The sequence below is a fragment of the Euleptes europaea genome, chromosome 7 (genome assembly GCF_029931775.1).
Source record: "Euleptes europaea isolate rEulEur1 chromosome 7, rEulEur1.hap1, whole genome shotgun sequence".
Lineage (NCBI taxonomy): Eukaryota > Metazoa > Chordata > Lepidosauria > Squamata > Sphaerodactylidae > Euleptes > Euleptes europaea.
The window spans coordinates 41781845-41798342 of NC_079318.1; the positions used below are offsets into that span (position 1 = coordinate 41781845).

At 40.0% G+C, this 16498-nt stretch overlaps 1 protein-coding gene across 2 annotated transcripts in view; it reads left to right on the forward strand.

Moving 5' to 3' along the window:
* The window catches only part of BABAM2 (BRISC and BRCA1 A complex member 2), a 172440-nt gene that overhangs the window by 2121 nt on the left and 153821 nt on the right, over positions 1-16498 (forward strand). For both annotated transcript variants that reach the window (XM_056852586.1, XM_056852585.1), the window contains exons 2-3: positions 2925-3001; positions 10961-11055. In XM_056852586.1, the coding sequence (XP_056708564.1) occupies positions 2925-3001; positions 10961-11055 (172 nt within the window). The remainder of the gene's footprint in view (positions 1-2924; positions 3002-10960; positions 11056-16498) is intronic.

The following is a 16498-nucleotide window of genomic DNA, read 5'->3' on the forward strand; positions in this document are numbered from 1 at the left end:
ATTTCCTTCTGATTTCTTGGCTGCAGTCTCCTTAAAGTTGTGTAATTCCCCAGTCGTCAATACTTTTGTCTTATTGATGTTCATCTGTAATCCATCAGTAGTCATTTCAAATCTTCACTAATTTCTGCCAGTAAAGTGGTGTCACCTGCATATCGCAAATTGGTAAAGTTCCTTTCACCAATTTTAACTCCACCTTCATTAAATCTAATTCATCCTTATGATATGTTCATATAGATTGAAGAGCTAGAGAGATAAAATACATCCTTGTCTGACACCTTTGCCAATTGGAAACTATTCTGTTCATATTCTGTCCTAATGGTAGTGTCTTGTCCAGCATACAGGTTACACATCAAAACAATCAGATGCTGTGGCACACCCAACCATAGCTTTTCATGATCCACATAGTCAAAAGCTTTGCTGTCATCCATGAAACACAAGCTGATTCTCTTCTGAAATTCTCTCATATGCTCATATTTATGTTGGTTTACGTAAATTAGCAATATGATCTCTAATGCCTCTTCCTTTTCTGAATCCAGTTTGAGCATCTGGCGTTTCTCATTCCATATACGGTAACAATGTTGTAAGATTTTGAGCATCACTTTACTTGCATGAGAAATTAATGTGATGGTCCAATAGTTGCTGTGTTCTTTGATGGGTCCTGTTTTCTGAATTGGAATGTAGATTGAGTGTTTCCAGTCTGTGGGCCATTGTTTTGTTTTTCCATATTTGTTGGCATGTTCTTGTTAAGGTTTTGATGGATTCTATTTCTGTGGCTTGGAATATGTCTATTGATATCCCATCTAGTCCTGGTGATTTGCTTCCCCCAATTGCTTTCAGTGCAGATTTCATTTCACTTTCTAAAACTACAGTGTACTTTGTTTCCTACTTTTGCATTCCAGTCATCTATGATTATCAGCACATCTTGTTTCGGTGTGTGATCAATTTATTCCTGGACATTTGCTAAAAGCTTTCAGTTTCTTCCTCTTTAGCATCCATAGTTGGGGCATAAACTTGATTGATGGTTATGTTGGTAGGCTTTCCATGAAGTCTGATATCCCTCCGTCAGACTTTGTATTATAGCCCCTAATCTGCTACTGGTGGTTTGTTTTGAGAATCTTGTAAACTGATCAAGATGTTCTTTCATTAGCAACAAGCTGACCCATAGTAATTGTGATTTATTAACTCAATTTTAGTCCTGCCTTTCCTTCAGCAAACTCAGGAAGGTCCACATTTGTCTCTCCTCCTCCATTTTATTCTCACAACAGCCCTGTGAGGTAGGCTAGGGTAAGAGATTTTGACTTGTCCAAAGTTACGTAGCAAGCTTCATGGGGATTCGAACTCGGGACTCCAAAATCCTAGTCCAGCTTTTTCAATCTCTACATCAAGCTGGCTATCTGGTTGTCGATGTTCAAATCTTTTATGTTTAGAGGCTAAAATAAAGAACACAGCTGCAAGAGCTGGATTTGTACAGTTCTGAATGAGCGCTAAGCCCATGTCCACATTGAGCACATCTGATTCCTCATTTAACAGAACACGGGGGAAAGCTATTAATAATGCATTGAGAAATTCCCAGTTTCTCTCCAGTGTTGGAACTCTCTCATGTAGGGGTGGGACTCCCCACTACATGATTTGGACTCTATTTTCATTGCCATGTCTCCTCCCCCTGTCTGTGTATTGGAGACACAAAACAGCAATATAACAGTAAACAAAGAAACTGGGCATGACCAAAGGTACACAGCAGGGTTATTTTTAGTTTCCTGTTGGTCCACTCTGCAGTGAATCCCCAAACTGTATTTTTTCAGACATGCATTTTATTAATGTTTCTATCAAAATACACAAGAAAAGATTTATATCTTAGGAGGCATTAAAAGCATGCATCTTTGTAAATAAAAATTGCAAGAACTAAAATAAAGCAAGACTGTTGCATACTATTGCAATAATTGAATTCAAGAGGAGAAATTAGAGAGGGTATAGGATGGTTTGCTGAGCATAGTGAAGTAACTGTAGGGGCAGGAGTTAATATAGGCTGACTTAGGGTCAATATATGCTCTTTACCTCTTATATAGAATTTGTTCCTTTGGTGTAAGAGGCTTCATGTATGTGTACATGGAAACAGTTGTGTTTGCGGGCAGGGTTTCTGGCCAGTTCCATTTGTTGGGCAAGTTTATATATCATCATCATACCCCATATCATGTGAAGCAACTGTCTGCATTTGACGGGTCTTCCAGTTTCCTACTGTGTAGGGTTTGGCTGTGGGTATGCATATGTTTCAGTAGGTCCTTATGAATCCAATCTGAAAGGCAACCTTCTTCCGGTGCACGAGAACGTCTAAGAAAAGCGTATATGAGATATTTGTACTGCTATTTAAGTCAGACAACTTCAAAAGCAATTTGGTTTTCAGTTGGGAGAGCTGCTGATAGAAAATTAACTGTGGGACACTTGCTGAGCTTGCTTGGACTGAAGAAGCTCACCCTAAAACTGTAGCCTCAGTCAATAGTAGAGTTCTGATAGACCTGAGCCTTTATGTATATGAGTGCTAGAAAATCACATATGCTAGCCCTGGTGTGTGCAGTGCAAAAATTGATAGACGGTATTGAAGAACATTTTAAGAACATATATTGAGAAACAGAATAGCCATTTCAAAACATATTTTCTCAGACTTTAATTTTGTTAATAGGCTTAGGTGGTGTGACCCCAATTGTTGTCTTTCTCGTTTAGTTCTAGAGCAGTGAACATGTACACAGTACTTTACATCACCTTTGTCTTGGTGTTTTCTAGGATGGTTGTGATAAAAAGGGGAGCTGTAGCACAACATCTTTAAAATGCAACCAGTCTCACTCTCCCTCATGGACACATTGCTTATTGTCAGAATTTGATACTATTGTATGGCCTTATTTATAAATTGCCCCTTCCTTTCCTTTTAGCTGTACATCCTTAACTCTTGGGCCCAGCTGCGATCGTTTTAAGTTGCATATTCCATATGCTGGAGAAACACTCAAATGTAAGTTAAATATAATTTCCCCTTCTATTTTCACCTATTTTTAATCAGGTATTCACATTGAGCCTGCTTAATAATAATTAATCGACATTGTTCAGTTTTAAAGTTGCCTGACTTGTGTGTTTCTGGATTTTTGTATGTTGAGTAGATGCGCATGGCCTTTATTACTGTAGTGTTCTTGAAAACAAGAACTAAAAATCTTGTTTTGTTTGTACTAAAGTAATGTAAGCATACATCCCCAAAATATTTTTGCCGTTTCTTATTTATTTATTATTTCCACTTATTACCCCGCTCTTCCCAGCCAAATATCCTTTTTATCTTTACCTTTCCTCCATTTCCCCCCCTCCATTATCCCCAGCTCCATAGAGCTGACTCTGGGGACAACTGTTGGAGCCTCTTGAGCTTGGCGGGATTGGACTAATACTTCCCTGTTCTCAATGAAGGTTTTCCTTCTTCATTCTTTTCCAATCTTCACAGTTGGCTGTGACAATCCATTTGTTTTGGTGGGACAAGCAATGAACTCCAATCCCCTCCCCCAAGTCCTTTAAACAACCAAAGCGAGTAACCCCCCCCCCCCAATACACACACACATAATCCCCTTCTGGCTGTCAGGCCCATTTCTTCATCTTGGCCTGACTTTGCTCCAGGCCTGTCTGACAAGGCCCCGGTCACGTGCCTTTTGGTTCTCATGCTTTGTACAGTATAACTCTGCCCACTGGTGTGGTATGTGTGCCCATCCTGTTTACTACAGTTGCACTCTTGTTATGCTTTGTTATGACTTTCTACCCTGAGAACGCTTATCATAGATTCTACTGGCCTGCCTGATACTATGCAATGTATTTTAACCCTGTATTCTAACCATATTCTCCATTAGTAGCCTCCTTCTGCTGGAGTGGCAGTCGGCTTCTGAATTTGTCCAATCTTGTTCCCAAATAAAGCCTAACCTGTTTCAGAGTCTTGCATGAGCGAGTTTGCTTGAGGGACACTGGGGACAGAACTCTGAGTCTGACACTGGCCTTATTTGGGCACATATTTAAATATAAGGGAATTATGATGTATTGGCTTTGAATGTGGCAGTGTAGCTCTCTTTTCTTATAGTGACACAATCATTTATATAGTTTCGGAGGGTCTAATGAAGAGAGCTTTGACTCTCGAAAGCTTAAACCCTGAAAATCATGTTGGTCTCTCAGGTGCTACTGGACTCGAATCTAACAAATCATGTAAATGTCTGGCGTTCTGTATGCAGTTCTATCGATTCCAGGCTTGGCTTATACAGATCACATTGGCGTTGACATTAAACTAGGAGAGGTATTTTTCTTAAGTCAGTGAAACAGCACAAGTGGGAAGTGGTCAGTGAATCAAGCACTAAAGTTGCAATCCCAACCCATTAAATCGGTGGGGGGAAACATAATTAAAATGGTATATTGAGTGATGTGGTAGAATTCGGTTCTTTGGACTGCCGTTTCTAGAGTTCATTTTGTTGCCTATGGTTAATGCGATGTATTATGTGGAAATCTTGAAACTGCTAATTGTGCATGTTAGAGGCACCTGTGGAAGGAACAAGGCATCAAGAAGCAGAATGTAAGTTTAATGTATTCCTCCTTATGCTTGGATATTTCCAATAGATTGGTTATCACATTTGTATTGATATATGACCATTTACCAAATAAGACAGTTTTCAGTGACAGTACTTATACTAGTCTGGATCTTGCTGGCTGTATTTTAAATTCTAGAATGGCCATAGGCTCATAGTTTGCAAGGGATTTGACACTCATCCAGTTCAAACCCCTGCTCTGAAGTGAGATGCAGATATGCACACCCACAGACATCCCCATTGAACAATCCTTAGAGAGCAGTAGTGAAAAGGTATTTTACAGTGGAGGTACCTGCATGATTTTAAGATCCAGTTTAATAAAATTAAAGGTCCAAACAAATGGGCCAACTCCCATATCAACAGGAAGAGCATCCAATTGTTATCCTCTTTGGGATGTAGTTATGGCTGCCATTGATAATTTCATTGTACCACATGTTCAAAATGCATAATTATCAAAAGCATATTGATTTAAGCGTTTTCTGGATGTGCTTAGTCCTTTTGCCTGAATCTTATGAATCTGCTGCTCTGCTGGCTGCTAGTTCCAAGAGTTTCAGTGTAGGTTTTCTGACCATTCCCAGGCTTTTTTTGATTCGGGGCTTATGGATGTGTGTTTATTTCAGTACCCAGCAGGAGCTGTTATGAGCTAGCTGTTGCTTGGCTGCCTGGAACATATCATGGATAGGAGCCGCACTGTGCCAGGTGGCTCACGGCGTCATCAAGCCATTCTTTCTAAGCAAGAGGCACATGCGATTAAACCAGTGCACACTGGAAACTGTTAAATCTTTTAAACGATCCCTCCATGGTCCTCCTTCGATTTTTATCAGTACCCATATGCTAGTGAGCTGTGTACGTAAAGAATATTTTACCTTATGCTAGAAAACATATGTTTCTCAGTTGTCAATAAAAGGAAATGGGAAAGCGAGTGGTTTGTATAGGTAAAAGCTTTCCTGTTATGGCCTGCACATTCGTAAAAGGCATGATTTCATGAGAATAGCCTGTATCATACTGTTTAAATGTTCAGATTGCCTAGATATTTGCTGACTGCATAGTAACTGAAAAGGTGTAGTCTGGATAATAGCTGAAACTTTAGCATCTTGTGGATATCAAATATTTGAATTGTGTGAAACAAAACATTAGGATTTTTTTTGTGATGGGCAGGAAGTGTGTGGGTAAAAATCCTACAGGTGACATGTTTCCACAGATGTACTGTGATTTTTTAAAAAATCATTTCCATTTATTAAATATAAGACAGTACCTAGACAGGCAGCCCATTCCTGAAGGGGGGTGCAGTTAGGCAGTGGGTGGGAGCAACGCAGCCACACCATCACCCCAGAGGCTTCCCAGCTGCTGCAATAAAATAAAAATAGTTTTAAAATGAAAAAGGAGGAAATGCCCCCATAGAAAGCAGCAGGGCTATGCTGATTGAGGGGGCATTCCCAGGGTGAAAGGGGTCAGGGAGCTGACTAACATCAGCTCCGCCCCTTGCTGGCATGGCTTTCCCTTCTGGCATTGCTGTGCTGGTGGCGGGGGACAGTGGAGCTCCATGGCTCCAGGGAGCTGGCATGTTGGCCACCTCGTCAGCGTAGGTGCCACTTCTGTGATAAGGTGGCATCTACGCCAGCATGGGGTCATGCCAGCTCCTAAGGAATCCCTTCCCCTTCAGGAATGGGCTCAAAGGGTAGATGTTGCTCCCTTTAAGATTGAAGGGTTTTTTTTAAATTGAGAATGATTTCAGCATCAGTATTCTTTTTCTGTTTTGTGTAATTTTCCTGTAACAGATTTCAAGTTATTAATTTACTCTCTTGCTGTAGTTGTATTTAAATAGGAGTAATTTCTATTGAGCTTGGCGGGAATTAACCTTAATAAACATAGATCTGCTTGGATAGTATTACCCTCCCCCCAGCTACCAATCAAAATCCAGCAAGTCTCCAAAACTGTATTTATGTTTTCAACACTGAATGTTAGCAACTTACCAAATTCACCTGAATCATAAAGTGGCTTGAGAACAGCAGTTGGGCTGGCAAGGCCTAATTTGGATTCAACTCAACTTTTTTAAAAAAATGATTCCAACTTCTTCCATGAGTGGAAGAACAATGTAAATGCAAGTAAAGCATGCAAGAGGAGTTTGAATATTTTCATAATTCTATATTTATATAAAATATTCTACATATTAATTATTTTGCAGGAATATTAGTTAAACTTAATTAAGAAAAGTATATTGCAGTAGCCTGCATGGCATGTAATATCCAATAACTAGAGAGATGTGTTATAGAAGATAATGTTGAGACTTGACTGCAGAATTCTAGACTCATCCACATACTCATTTGCCAGCTGATTTTCGCCGATTACCTGGGTAATTTGATTTAAATCAGCCTATATGGTTCTTTGGTGCTGGGGTACCCGAAGGACCTCCTCCACTCATAGTGTCCAGCCTGCCTTCTCAAGTCCTGCTTGCTGCACCCCATGTGGCACTTAGGTGGCAACTAGAAACAGGGCTTTTTCAGTGGTGGAACCCTCCTCCTCTCCCTTGAAGTTGACCTGGCACCTACTTTAGACTCCCTTAGGAACAAAACCAAAACATTTCTTTTATCCAGGCTTGTAACTAAGGGAATGTATCTGTTACAGCTGTTCTGTTTTTGGCTGGAGGACTGTTTTATCAATATTGTTGCTCATTTACAGACAAATTAATGACCCTCCGAATATGGCCTTTTTAAATAACTTGCAGCCATGGCACATTTTGTTTTGTTTTTTGGCTTGTTGGAATCACCTTATAGGGTTACTGGTGTTTTCCAGTATTCCTTTTTGCATTTTTCTGTTTCTTTGGCTCATAACTGCCCAGGTCTGACCTGCACTACCCCACAAAAGAAATAATCTCAACCAGAAGCAAGAGCTGTATTAGTAACTAAACTTCGGGTTGGGGAGAGCGGGGTAGAAATGTAATAAATAATAACTGGTTTCTGTGTGATCAGCGTTAAATATCTATGTTCCCTGATATTTATAGTTAGAAATAATTGCAAAGATCAAGTAGTTTCCAGATATTAAAAAAAAATGCTTGCCTAGCTGAATCATTGGGGCTTGCTACGGGTGGCTTATCAATCAGTCCCTGGCTATAATACAAGCACGTGAAATATTGAGCTATATGGTTACTAACAAAGTTGTTTCCCCAGAGTTCTTTTATTAAAGTTTTTCACTTATTCATACAAAGGTAATGAATTCACTATTGTGAGATTATGTTTCTATTGCATTCAATGTGCATTTTAAACCAATTTGTTGTTACTGAAGAGCCTGCCCTGTCAAAATATTTTTCCCTTTAAATTAAATCCAGTTAACATGGGATATAATAGCCATATTCAGATTGAGCATCCCTTTCTTGTCATTACACAATCTTGTTTGGTATTTCTCCTGATTTGATGAATTCATAGGAAAATGACCCCTCCTTATTCCTGCAAATTTTGTGGCTGATAAATATCAAATAAAAGTGTTAGAAATGTTACCTCTTACAGCTTGTAGCTTGCAAGAGAATTGTGGCTTAGAAGAAAATATCTGTAAGTGGGCAAAAGTCATTCATAATGGCCACAAGGGGAAACAGCCAACAGCAGCATACGGGAACGCCAAACATCCTGTTGCTAGATGTGTGACTGTTATCTTTCAAGAGCAGAAAAATTCTATGAAGGAAAGCCACAAAATGTTGCAATAGGGGAGGGAAATTAAGTGACTATACTTCTGTCTTTGGGGGTGGTGCTGAGGGTAAGCCGAAGATGCCTGCTTCCTTTGTGGCTACTTCTACATCCTCTTTGTAACAGATCAGTTTTGTGCAGATCTTCACTGTTAACAACCGCCATACTACAAATCCAGGTACTGTGCTGTGGCTTGTTAATCAGTTGGCATTTCCGAAGCACAGCTGTACCATCTGTTTTCCCATCATATTTACAAATATTTGCTTTATTTGTCCCTTTGAAGTCAGTGGCAAAACTGAGATTGATATTTTGAATGGATCTGTAGTAGCACAGTTTATCCCTTATCGAAAAGGACTAGTACATAGTTCAGTTCTCACATAGTTTAAAGCATCTTTGCTTTTCACACATGAAAATAATCCGGGCGCATTTTTAAAAGAGCAAGTTAATTGTAAATATTTTCCAGTAGTTTGCTAGGAGCTGTTTTGTGAGTGTTTTCCAAGTGTACACTTGGCCAACCTGGCAAGGTGAATATTTAATATTTTAGCTCACACCACAAGTTCTCCCATGAATCATGAGGTCTCTGGCATACTCTGGTAGCAGACAGAATTGAAGTCATCTGTGTTTCAGGCTGGGGAACCAGGTGAAAAGAGGTCATACCTTTCACATCTGTGAAGTTTATCCAGTCTTACTATTTTGAGAAATTGATTTCACTTGTAAGAAAACAACATCTTGGTATTAAAAGTAGGCTTGTCAAACATTATCACATTTCAGTAATTGGTTCCTGAGAATAAATAGCCAAATATTCTGATCTTCCTATTGACATTATATGCTTGTTAATTTTGCATCTCATGAAAACTGAGGCATTTCCTCCACATCCCAAGAATTGCCTTTCCTTCTGCACAAACTGCTTCCTCAAAGAATAGAATAAACCCACTGGCTCATGTTTCGCTCAGTCGTATTAACATATTGTTGACAGATGAGCGTGAACCTGTTAAAACTCTTTCAGATATGCATATTTATTACATCTGCTTTAGGATGTGTTCCTTCATACATCTCAATACGGTGCCAGTACTTGTAAACAGGCAGGCCTACCTACAATTAAAATGGTTGGGAAACCTACCAGGTTTTTACCCGTCTACGCTTTCTCTTTGTTGTGTAAAGGGACAATAGCCATCTGATCCTAGCTCTTCTTCCCCCGAATGACGTCTGTTGCCCCACCTGGCCGTCAGGGATGCTGTTTCCTAATCCATTGGTCTCTTTCCAAATTACATTGCTTATCTAGTATCTTTCACGCTTGCCTCAGAGGTTCTCTGAAGAACTTGTGCTCTGAGCAACCCTCAATGGCTGGCATAAAAAAGAACACTTAACTGAAATGGTAGGCACTATTTTACCATCTTTTGGTGGCTGCTGCCGACAGTGAGCCTTCTAGAAAAGCTGGTGGACATAGCCCAGCCATGTGGTTTTAATCAGTCATGTTTTTACTCCTCAACATCCATCTTTATTCAGAGGAAAACATCAGAAAAGGGAACTGCAAGTAAGTGTGGGGAAAACGAGTTCTTTATGTTCCAAGCCTGTTGATACTCTCCTGTAGTAATTTTCAGGAAGTAAGTGCCAGGTGGTGTGGTGTACACATGAGATCATGCAGTGAGAATGGAACATGAATACCTTTCAGAGACAAACACATACATCCATGTAAGCATTCTATCTTCAGCCGTGAGATACAGCTGAAATGTCTGAAAATGAAACTTTGCAAAAGGGAGCACTGTAGTCACCACTTCACATTTTTGGTCCAGGCACCTGCACTGCCTTATGTGAACATAGTTGAAGAATTCAGAAACACTCTGGACAAAACTTTTTAAAGACACACACATGTAAGAGAAGCTGTTTGCCTAGTCAATACAGACCAATAGCCACTCCACCTGAGACCATGATCACAACTACTGGGCCAAGAAGGTAGGTTCGAAGTTAGGCAATCCACTGCAGCCCTGACCTCTCCACTAGCCACATGGGCCAGGCAGAGACCATTGCACAGACAGGCATAGCTCAGTGAAAAGGCATTGAGATAGCATGGCCAGGACTCCTGGTTCAGTCCCCACATAGGGAGAGGCCAATGTCAGGCAAAAGCCTTGGAACTGTTGTTTTGGCCCCACAAACCATAAAAGGGGGACCAGGATGGCCCAGCTGATGAGCCTCCCTGGAGATTCATCATCTTTACAGGGAATCTGCTCTGCGGGCCCTCTGTGCTGCACCCATGGGTCTCCGGCATATGCACCACCAAGCTGCATGGATTTTCAGTTGCCTGCAGTGCCATGAGGGAGTATGGAACCCAAAGACTGCTCCCCTTCCCATGCTAGGGAAGCCGCACACTCCCTCAGACCCCCCACCAGCCTGTTCCTCATGTGAGTTGCACACAGCAGCGTGTTGGGGGGCTAGAGGGGGAACCAATATATGGAATCAGCCTACAAGGTGCCACTGGACCTCTACTGCATTCCTTATGATGTATGTTGTTTTGGACCATTATTTTAAGGAACTAGTAGAGAAATAAAATAGCTACCTTTTCCTGGCTGAGATTTATGGGAGTTGAATTAGTGTGTAATTTGCATATACAAGGAGGGGTTTTTGCACAAACAGGGTTCATTGACTTTCCCAGGACAACAGTTGAGATATTTTCCTTCCTTGTTTGTTTTTTAGGGGATATAATTTTTAATGCTCACTATCCAGAACTGCCACCTGATTTTATCTTTGGAGAAGATGCTGAATTCCTCCCTGATCCCTCTGCCTTACATGTGAGTACACCTACATTGTTCACCAACCCTCTTGGCTTTTTAGCTTTGTCCCCAGTAACGTGTGTCAATCCATCTCTTTGCTTGCTTTAGTGAGCATGGAACAGTACCTTGTTCCAGCCAGCATTTGGTGCTGGTAGGCTACTTGCTGCTATTATTACATTTTCTAATGATGCCACTGTATCATTTTCATTACTGTTAGGTACCTTCAGCTTTTTGTTGTAGAGGGGTATAAATAGACCTAATTGGCCTACCTTAAGTATTGTTGAAGATGTTATATTTTAAACAGGAGATAATATTGCTTATCCGTTTTAACTGTTGTATAGCACATATATGTATTGGTTTTAATGTTTCTGTGTTTTTCCAAAATATTATATCCATGGACACTGTGTGTATGTGTGAGGGAAATCCCGGGGGGGGGGGACCAGCCCCCTCAGAGATTCTGAATAATTTCTTAACTCTTTTGCATTCACTTTAAAAAGTAATTCTAAGGATCAAACTAGATGTGGTGCTGGAGATCCGTGAAGGCGTCACATCTCCCATATTAAAAGAAAAATACTTAAGAGCCACTGGGAAGGATATAACAGCACTGGGAAAAGGAGGTTAAACTTTTTCCAGATGCACTGGAAAAGTGACAAGTACTAGGTCAGACAACCCTTACCTTGTTGTGTATACTTTTGGAATAGCTGTCACGGGGGCTAGGGGAGATCAGAAAATATTTGATGGTTGCAAGCAGCTGTTCTGTAGGCAGTGATTTCTGGCCTTGTCTAAAGCACTTCCTGCTCTAGTGAGATGGAAGAAAGCCAGGATTGGCTCCATGCTTTGGAGAATATAGAAGTGGGCACCAGAAAACATGCTGATGGGCAAAATGGTATACAGGGGTACCGCGTTGGGGTTAACTGTACTACACACTTAAAAAGTTACCTCCCTAAAGCCTACAATTAAATAATTTCAAACACACTGAACCAGCCAAGTTTAGGTTTTTGCTGCTCTATCTTCGACATAGGTTTTCACTCTGGCCTCGTAGAAGTAATTTTCTTGCTATGGAGCTGACTGTGGTTTAGGCTTGCAGTTGTTAAATGTTGCTTGGGTATGAAATAGGATTTGTTTTATAGTAGACAGATGATGTTTGTATTGGCAGCAGTCCTGTATAAATACCTTGAAGCATGGACACAAAGTAGGGTGTACTCTGGGCTCCATCATTTTAGGTAAGGCTGTAAAACTGGTAGCTATGCAGTTGTGCTGTAATAGGGACAAGAACATGCTTTGAGGGAGGGAGAATATAACAGTCAAGAACGTTAGATAACATTTTGTTAAGTGACAGCGTGATGATAAATACTGAAAACCACTGTTTAGATGCTGTCTGGGTCAGGCACATGACAGACTGTGGTGGTCTGTGACCACCTTCAAGTTCCAGCTGACTTATGACGACCCCATTGGGTTTTCAAAGCAAGAGATGAACAGAGATGGTTTGCCATTGTTTGCATTTACACAGCAACCCTGGACTTTCTTGGTGGTCTCCCATCCAAGTACTAAGCAGGGCCAACCCTACTTGTGTGTGTTAATTGCCGTCAAGTCAGTTTTGACTTTTGGCAACCCTATAAATTAATGACTTCCAAAACGTCCTACCATTAGCACCCTTTCTCAGGACTTGTAAACTGTGGGCCATGGTTTCCTTGATTGAGTCAATCCATCTCGTGTTGGGTCTCCCTCTTTTCCTGCTGCCTTCAACTTTTCCTAGATTATTGTCTTTTCCAGTAAGTCTTGTGTTCTCAAAATGTGACCAAAGTATGATAGCCTCAGTTTAGTCTTTTTAGCTTCTTGGGAGAGTTCAGGCTTGACTTGATCTCAAACCCACTGATTTGTCTTTTGGATGGTCCACGGTATCCATAAAACTCTCCTCCAACACAACATATCAAATGAATCAACTTTGCTCCTGTCAACTTTCTTCATTGTCCAGCTTTCACACCCATACAGAGTAAGGGGGAATACTATGGTATGATGTATCTTGACCTTGGTCGCCAGCAACACATCCTTACACTTAAGGATCTTTTCTAGCTCTTTCATGGCTCCCTTCCCAGTATAAATCTCCTTCTGGTTTCTCGGTTACAGTCTCCCTTTTGGTTGATGATGGAGCTAAGGAATAGAAAATCTTCTCTAATCTGGCCATCTCTTGAATACATAGCCCCCTTATTACTGATTTGAATGCTTCCCACACTGCATGCATTGGCATTCCTTCAATTTAATTGTGAAAATTGAAGTTGCAGGCAGAAATAAGAATTAGAAGCAAAACACACAAAAAAGGATAAAAAAGACATATAATGACTTGGAAAATAAAAGGAAAGAACTAGATAATGTCAACATAGATTCTATTACAAAAAAACTACTGTATGTGAAACAGAATCATTACAATGTGCATTGTACCTCTGCAACCTGAGTTCCTTCTTTGTAACATCCCTTCCACCTTCCAACTGGGATGTAAGGATTCAGAAATCCCCATTCCACCTTATATCTGACACAAAGAGCGTTGATGCTTGAAAGCTTATACCCTGAAAATCTTGTTGGTCTTGAAGGTGCTGTTGGGCTCAAATCTACTGCTCAGATAGATAGGTTTTTGTACTTGCCTTCAAACTGTCTGCCTAGCAGTTGCTGTTTGTGCCAGTTAATTATAAATGGCTAGAATGGTCTTCTGAACATGCAAGAAGGAAATATATAGCTCTGCAGGACTGCTTTCTTGAATGTGATTATTAGAAAATGGAAGAATTTCTGAAACATTGCTTTATACATGAGTTACTTAATCAAGAGTTGTACAAAATGGCGCGTGGTGGGATTGGAGTGGTGATTCTCATGTCAAAAGGCTTTTCTAGCAAATTACTTAATCACGGCATTGTTCTGCAGCATTCTAATATAATAAAATAATTTTCAGGTTAAAATAATTTTGTTTTAACCACAGTGTAAAGATTTTGCTTTTATGCATTTACTGCCTTTTCAAACAGACATTCAGGACGTTTTTGAATGCTACCAAGTGTTCAACCTGTTAGTTTTCTGCAACCACATTTTAGAAGTCGAAAGCCCCATCTTCCCTTTTCTTCCTCATTTTCAACTGAGAAATGTGTTTAAATTAACAGCTTCTTGTTTTTTAGGTTCATTTTACTGGATCATAATTATGTTTCTGGAAAGAAAGTCACTAATCACTCATGAATATGCAAGTGAAATTCTTAATTTGCTTGAATAATGGAATCTTGGATCCAACAACCTTCTCAAGATCTTTTTTCATTTTGCAACTCCTGCCCATTTTTGTAACAGAAGTATTGTTCTCAAAGGGATACTTTTGATTTGATAAGTTGTCTCTAACATTACATTGCCTTGATTCCTGGCATCGTGTAACTGGGAATGGGCATTAATTGCAACAGTATGTTAAGCTGCAAATGCAAACTGCTGTCAGAAGAGTGTAACTCTGCTTAGGATGGCACTGTTAGAAAGGGGGGGGGGAAACAAAGGAAGGGTTGAACCTGCTTCCCTGACCTTTTCCTCTCCTGTCCAAGGCTGTTAACGACAACAACAAAAACCCAAATAAACTCAACATGGAACATCCCAATTATGCATAGGTGTCACATCTAGTTTATCTTCAGCATCCTTCATTTTGAAATGCTTAATACTATTTCAGGAAAAACAACAACAAAAGTAACTTACCATTAACGGGGCACATTTCAAGGTCCTAATACAAATGTTAAAGAAGTTGATAGTACGGCTTTATGGTTGGGTCACACGTTATTCAGAGAGAACATTTGTCTGTCTCACCCTTACTCCCTGGAGATAGATCACGATGAGTAGCTGTGTTAGTCGATCTGTAGCAGTTGAAAAGAGCAAGAGTCCAGTAGCACCTTAAAGACTAACAAAATTTCTGGCAGGGTATGAGCTTTATTCCCTGATAAGTGTACCTGTATGATGCATGTATTTGCAAGCATATGTATGTTATGTTAACACTTGTCACCTTTAGGTGTATTTTAAAAATATCACCTGGAAATAAAATGTGTGAACATTTCCTGGGTTTCCCATGTAGACACAGTAAAAATAATGTAAAGATATGAGGCAGCTGAAAAGATTATTGTATGCCGAGAGAACTGGACAGTTTTCAGATAACTGCATTTCATTTTTGGCTTTGTATATGTGGCATTGGAAAATATCACAGCCCTTCTTCAAAATAAAATATTTGTTTAAATAGAATATTAATAGAAAGTTCTTTTAAAGCATATCACTATAAATTAGTCAAGTCTCACTTATGCTTGCATATTGAACTTGTGTCATACTTGTGATTAATCAGTGAAAAAAACTCTGCATAAATTTTAGCTTATTAACTATCAAGGGTTTGACGTCTTGTGTTTCCTGACATTTATTTTCCTTGACAATTACTGTGCTTAATTTTACTCCCCTCCCCTAAAAACATGAAAAAGTACACTAAATGAAGATCTTGCTGTTTTCTGTAGTGCAGCCAGGAAAAACAGTATCAAGCTGTCTTCTTCAAAGTCACGTTCCTGGAAGATATTCCAGCAACCTGGATGCTTAAGCAGATTCTTAAGAAAAACAAGTTCCATTAATTAAACTATTTGCTTATTTTCTTATTGACAGGGATAGAATTGTGTCTTGTGCTGGTCTTTCCTAGCATTACAACTGGTCAGAGCAGATGTATGGAGATGACTTGTCAGGTCCAGAGCTATTATACTGACAGTATAGCCTTAGGCTTTATCCGATCATTAAAAGTCTTTGAGCCAAAAATGAATGCTAGAGTTTGGATCAGCGGACATCGGGTATGATGAAATTCAGGCAGTGGTCCTATTGAAGTAAACCTTTGTAGACCCTTGTAGAACTTCAACTATGTGTCACCTTACACAGTGACACAAAATAAAACTTTGCTTTCTGCCTCTTAAAATGGAATGGTGATCCTCCTGTTAAATTTTAGTTTAAAATTCCTTCCTCTGAGCTGAATGGCTTAAAACAGGGGTTTCTAACATATCACCCATGGCCACCATGGTGCCTGCTGACACCTTTTCTGGTGCCTGCCAAGTGTTTTTAAAACGTGGGCAAGGACAAAAAAAAAAAAAAGTGGGGCTTTTGCCCAGCAGGTCTTCTGATTGGCCTTTGGAGATCTGATTTGCTGTGCAGATTTTGTAAAAGTTGCTTTGGCAGCAGCTGCCAATACATCACACACTGTGTGACTGAAGGTAAGATGTGTGTATGCAAAAATATTTTTAAACAATATGTTCGTTTTAAAAGTCATCCTGAAAAACAGAGCTTCTGTCTGAAATGTTGAAGAGTTACTGTAAGAGTTTTGCACTGCCTTAGTCCCTGAACATTCTGTAGTTGGGTCCTGCCTCTTGTGGCAGCCATTTAGTAGATGCAGCCGTCCTCCTATGTCAGAATAACAAAGGCTCAAAAAGGTTGGAGA